The sequence below is a fragment of the Panthera onca genome, chromosome A2 (assembly GCF_046562875.1).
Source record: "Panthera onca isolate mPanOnc1 chromosome A2, mPanOnc1 haplotype 2, whole genome shotgun sequence".
NCBI lineage: Eukaryota > Metazoa > Chordata > Mammalia > Carnivora > Felidae > Panthera > Panthera onca.
The window spans coordinates 89,971,533-89,977,119 of record NC_138340.1 but is presented as its reverse complement, the minus strand read 5'-3'; the positions used below and the strand labels follow the sequence as shown (position 1 = coordinate 89,977,119).

At 47.1% G+C, this 5,587-nt stretch overlaps 1 protein-coding gene across 1 annotated transcript; it reads left to right on the top strand.

The window, feature by feature from the left end:
* Nucleotides 1–2,651: 2,651 nt before the first annotated feature.
* On the top strand, nucleotides 2,652–4,327 carry LOC132675749 (uncharacterized). The gene is made up of 2 exons (XM_078436179.2): nucleotides 2,652–2,980; nucleotides 3,632–4,327. The coding sequence occupies exons 1-2, from the start codon at nucleotides 2,792–2,794 to the stop codon at nucleotides 3,980–3,982; spliced, it is 540 nt and encodes a 179-aa protein (XP_078292305.2). The 5' UTR covers nucleotides 2,652–2,791; the 3' UTR covers nucleotides 3,983–4,327.
* Nucleotides 4,328–5,587: the final 1,260 nt, after the last annotated feature.

Below are 5,587 nucleotides of genomic sequence, written 5' to 3'. Positions count from 1 at the left end.
AATCAGGAAGTATAATGCCACCAGCTTTGTTCTTTCTTAAGATCTCTTGAGTATTCTCAGTGCTATGTAGTTCCATATAAATTTTAGATTTTTTTTCTATTTTGGCAAAAAAAAATGTCATTGGGATTTTGATGGAGATAGCATTGAATCTATAGATCACTTTGAACTGTATGGATATTTTCAGAATAAGTCTTCCAATATATAAACAAAAAACAAAACAACAACAAAGGGACATGATGAAACTTTGGGGGGTATTATATATTTATTTCTTGATTGTAGTAATGGTATCTCAGGTTATTTGCATATGTCCAGCGTCATCAAATAGGAAAGTATTTTAAAATACATGTAACATATTAAAATGCATTAAATATGTGCATTTCTTTGTAAGTCAAACAAAAAATACCTCAGAAAGTCAAAAAGTGTAGTTGAAAAATAGAAAGATATGCATTGTTATTATATAGGAAAACAATATTTTGAGTACTGGGTGTTGTATGTTAGTGATAAGTCATGGAAATCTACTCCCACAGCCGAGAGAACAATGTATACACTGGATGTTAGCTAAATTGCCAATAAATTATACTAAAAAGAAAAAAAGAAAAAGCTTCAATCAAACAAACAAGTAAAAAAATGCATACCACAAATGTGTTAAGAATGTGACGTGGCTAAATTCCTATAGAAACTTTTGCTAACAGGGGCGCCTGGGTGGCTCAGTAGGTTGAGCATCCGACTTCAGCTCGGGTCATGATCTCACAGTTCTTGAGTTGGAGCCCCACATCGGGCTCTGTGCTGACAGTTCAGAGCCTGGAGCCTGCTTCGGATACTGTGTCTCCCTCTCTGCCCCTTCCCCACTCATATTCTGTCCTTCTCTGTCTCTCAAGAATGAGTAAACGTTTAAAAAATTTTTTTTTTAAATTAAAAAAAGAGAAACTTTAGCTAAGATTTCCAAGAAAGTATGATACTTGTATTTCATACAACTTTCCAAAAGGGCATCAACATATTCTTTTTTTTTTAATTTATTAAATGTATTTTTATTAATTTTTTTATGTTTTTATTATTTTTGAGAGACACAGAGACAGAGTGCAGGTGGGGGGTGGGCGGGCAGAGAGGGAATCACAGAAACCGAAGCAGGCTCGGGGCTCTGAGCTGCCAGCACAGAACCTGACGCAGCGCAAACCCATGAACCGCGAGATCCATGAACCATGACCTGAGCCAAAGTGAATGAGTCACCCCGTGCTGGCAAATTTTCTTTAATGTGGAATAACTTGACTCTGAACAACTTCAATAAACAGCAAGTGGTAAAAATTTAAAAGACAATAACAAATGTGAATTCTAACTAAGTTAATACATAAATTGAGTAGGATATTGATAAATACCTCAGTAGTACACAGTCAGGAAGTATTTTAAGTATACAATGCTTAAAGCAGAGCACTGCTGTAGCAGCTAGGTGATTTACTGCTGGAGATGCTTGGCTTCAGTGATAGCTTCCCAGAGCATAATCAAAATCTGCTTTTTAATTTTTTTTTAATTTTTTTTAACATTTATTTATTTTTGAGACACAGAGCAACAGAGCATGAATGGGGGAGGGTCAGAGAGAGGGAGACAGAATCTGAAGCAGGCTCCAGGCTCTGAGCTGTCAGCACAGAGCCTGACATGGGGTTCGAACTCAGTTGGTTAAGCTTCCTACTTTAGCTCAGGTCATGATCTCATGGTTCTGGAGTCTGAGCCCCACATAGGACTCTGGGATGACGGGACAAAGCCTGCTTGGGATTTTCTCTCCTTCCTCTCTCTCTGCACCTCCCCTGATCTCTCTCTCTCAAAAATAAATAAATAAACAAAAAATTAAACGTTAAATCACATTTGTTGCTAATTTATATTCTTAGAGAAATCCTACTTTTATATGCCTGTGTTTATAGAGTGCTACAATTACCTGTGCTAATGAGAGACTAAGGAAAAATACCAGGTGTACTCACAACTGCAAAGAAAAGACCTCCCCCCCCAACCCCCCCTCCCAGCCGTTCCCGGAACCAGCCAGGGCGTGCCCGGTTGTGGTCTGACCTAAAGGCGGGAACCAATCAAGTTCTGCTGAGTGGTTTGAAAAAAAGGCGGGAACCAATCAAGTTCTGCTGAGTGTTCAAATTTAAATGTCAACCAATAACAGCTCTGTAACTGCAAAAAAAATCCCTAACTTGTTTGTGCCTGTCTATAAAAGAAGCTGTAAGATCCTTGATCTGGGCCTCTTAGCATCACCGGCAAGAGTGCACAGAGGACCGGGTTCGAACCTGCAATAAACGACCCTTGCCGCTTGGCTTTGACTGTGGACTCTGGTGGTTTGTTTTCAGGGGGTCTCTCAAATCTGGGCATATCATTTGGGGGCTCGTCCGGGATCCCCCCAAACCCACCAGACCCCAAGTCAACGGGTGGTCCCTGAGACCGATCGGTAAGTGAGCCGCCTCTGTCCGTTTCTGTTTGTTCGTTTCTGGCTCTCCCGCGCGGGATCTGTATCGGTGACTGACACAGCCCTGGAGGATGCGCTATAGGGCAGTCGGTCGGGTCCAGTAGGAGATGTCCACTGGCACCCGTCTGGGGCACCTTTTTGGGCCCATTGGAATTTTTCTGTTCGGGTGGCGGACACCCGAAACGCGCTAGCGATCTAAGTGTTGTGTTCTCTATTCTATAACCTTTAAGTGTTAAACTCCTTCTCTTTCACAGGTGACCTGGCCTGGCCCAGCCAGAAATCCTCATAACTTTACTGCTTCTCCTTTTAATCCTTTCCTCCACCTCCAGGATACAGATGGGCCAATCTCAAAGCACTCCTCTTTCTCTCCTCGTTGCTAACTTCAGGGATGTTAGAACCAGAGGACAGAATTTGAGTTTAGACATCCGGCGGGGAAAATTAATAACCCTCTGCCGCTCCGAATGGCCAACCTTCAGCGTTGGATGGCCAACCGAAGGAACTTTCTGCCTCCCTATAATTGCTAAGGTGAAATCAAAGATTTTTCTACCGGGTCGCGAGGGACACCCGGATCAGATTCCCTACATCCTTGTATGGCGGAGTTTAGTGTAAAATCCACCCCCTTGGTTGGCCCCCTTCCTATCCTCGGGAATGTGTAAGGTCCTTGCCATGCGGCCTGCAGATTCCCCAAAATCAAGGACGCCAGCCGTGCCCTTGTATCCCATATTGCCCGATAGTCAGGACCTACTATCCCTAGACCCTCCACCCTATCATCCCCCTCCCCTCGTACCCCAGGCCCTGCCCCCAGCAGCCGCCCCACCAGTCGCCCCGCTAGTTGCCCCCCTAGGGGAACCGGGAGGATGGGAAGTGGCAGCTGCGCCAGAACCAGGAGAACGGGAGGCAGCAGCCGCGCCGGGCCCCATTGAAAACAACCGCGAGGGGCCAGCTGGCCGAACCCGCAGGCGCACCCAGCGTGAGCCAAACCCTCGCCTCCCAGACTCCACTGTGGCCCTACCCCTGCGGGAAATAGGACCCCCCGATGAAACAGGCAACCCCCGACTCCAGTATTGGCCCTTTTCCACCAGTGACCTTTACAACTGGAAAACACAGAACGCTTGATTCTCTGATAACCCTAAAGACCTAATAGCTCTTTTAGACAGTGTCATGTTCACCCACCAGCCCACCTGGGACGACTGTCAGCAGCTCCTCCGCATCCTGTTCACTACAGAGGAGCGAGAGAGGATCCAATTAGAAGCAAGAAAGCTGGTTCCTGGAGACGACGGTCGGCCGACATCTAACCCTGACCTCATTAATGCGGCTTTCCCCCTAACCAGACCTCCACAGGACGAATGGGACTACAACACGGCAGAAGGTAGGGGAAGGCTACTCATTTATCGCCAGACTCTGATGGCAGGTCTCCGGGCTGCAGCTCGCAAGCCCACCAATTTGGCTAAGGTATATTCGGTCATACAGGGAAAGGCAGAAAGTCCAGCTGCTTACTTAGAGAGATTAATGGAAGCCTTTAGGTAGTTTACCCCCATGGATCCAGAAGTCCCTGAGAACCAGGCTGCTGTCGTTATGTCCTTTGTAGATCAAGCAGCTCCTGACATTAAGAAAAAACTCCAAAGGCTAGAGGATTTAGAAAGTAAACAGATCCAGGATCTGCTCCGTATAGCACAACGGGTCTACAACAACAGGGATGCCCCAGAAGAGAGACAGATCAAGGCCACAGAGAAAATGACTAAAGTCCTGGCCGCTATAGTCCAGAAAGAACAGCCACCCCCAGAAGGCACTCAAACAACACGCCCTCCCAGGCAGCACTTAGATAAAGATCAATGTGCCTATTGTAAAGAAAAAGGCCATTGGATACGAGAATGCCCCAAGAAGAAACAACCCCCCCCCAGCCAAGGACAATGGCTGTGGACTTAGGAACTGGGAAGGTAACCCACTCCTTCCTGGTCATTCCCGACAGCCCCTGCCCCCTGTTGGGGAGGGATTTGGTTACCAAAATAGGGGCCCAAATTCATTTCCAACCGGGGGGACCCACAGTGACTGACTTCCACAACCAACCCATATCTGTACTCACTGTGAAACTAGAAGATGAATATAGGCTCCATCAGGAACCCACTCCTCTGGATCAGGGCATCGAGCCCTGGCTTCAATGCTTCCCAGACGCGTGGGCAGAAACCAGTGGTATGGGGCTAGCAAAACATCGCCCAGCCCTATTTATAGAGGTCAAGCCCGGGACGGACCCCGTCCGCATGCGCCAATACCCTATGCCCGCGGAAGCCAAAAATGGCATCACACCACATATCCGCCGCCTCCTTGACTTCGGGGTCCTACGCACCTGCCACTCAGCATGGAATACCCCCCTGCTGCCCGTGCACAAACCCAACAGCGGGGAATACAGACCAGTGCAGGACCTGAGAGAAGTCAATAAGCGGGTGATGGACATACATCCAACCGTTCCTAATCCCTATACTCTCCTGAGCACCCTCAGCCCAGAAAAACAATGGTATACTGTTCTGGATCTAAAAGATGCTTTTTTCAGCCTACCACTAGCACCTAAAAGTCAAGAGCTATTTGCATTCGAGTGGACAGATCCAGACAGGGGCATAAATGGCCAGCTCACTTGGACCAGACTGCCACAAGGATTCAAGAACTCTCCGACCCTATTCGACGAGGCTCTACATGAAGATTTAAGTGAATACAGACAACAACACCCTAATATAACTCTCCTACAGTATGTTGATGATCTCTTAATAGCTGCTGAGACACCCGAAGCCTGCATCCAGGGAACCGAAGGTCTCCTGCGAACTCTGGGTACCTTAGGCTACCGCGCCTCAGCAAAGAAGGCTCAGATCTGCAAGTCAGAGGTAACTTACCTGGGTTACTTACTGACAGGGGGGCAATTCTGGCTAATGGATGCCCGGAAGGAGACTGTCCTTCGTATTCCCAGACCGCAGACACCACGACAGGTGAGGGAATTCCTAGGGTCGGCTGGGTTCTGCAGACTATGGATACCAGGGTTTGCTGAATTAGCAAAACCTTTATACCAGGCAACAAAAGATCAACAGCCCTTTAGTTGGACGGAAGAAGCCGAACAGGCCTTCCAACTAATTAAAACTTCTCTGC

Coding starts and splice junctions, on each gene's coding strand:
- LOC132675749 (XM_078436179.2), top strand. CDS start 2,792: ATGGGCCAATCTCAAAGCACTCCTCTTTCTCTCCTCGTTGCTAACTTC. Junction 2,981..3,631: donor GCCTCCCTATAATTGCTAAG/GTGAAATCAAAG, acceptor TTCACCCACCAG/CCCACCTGGGACGACTGTCA.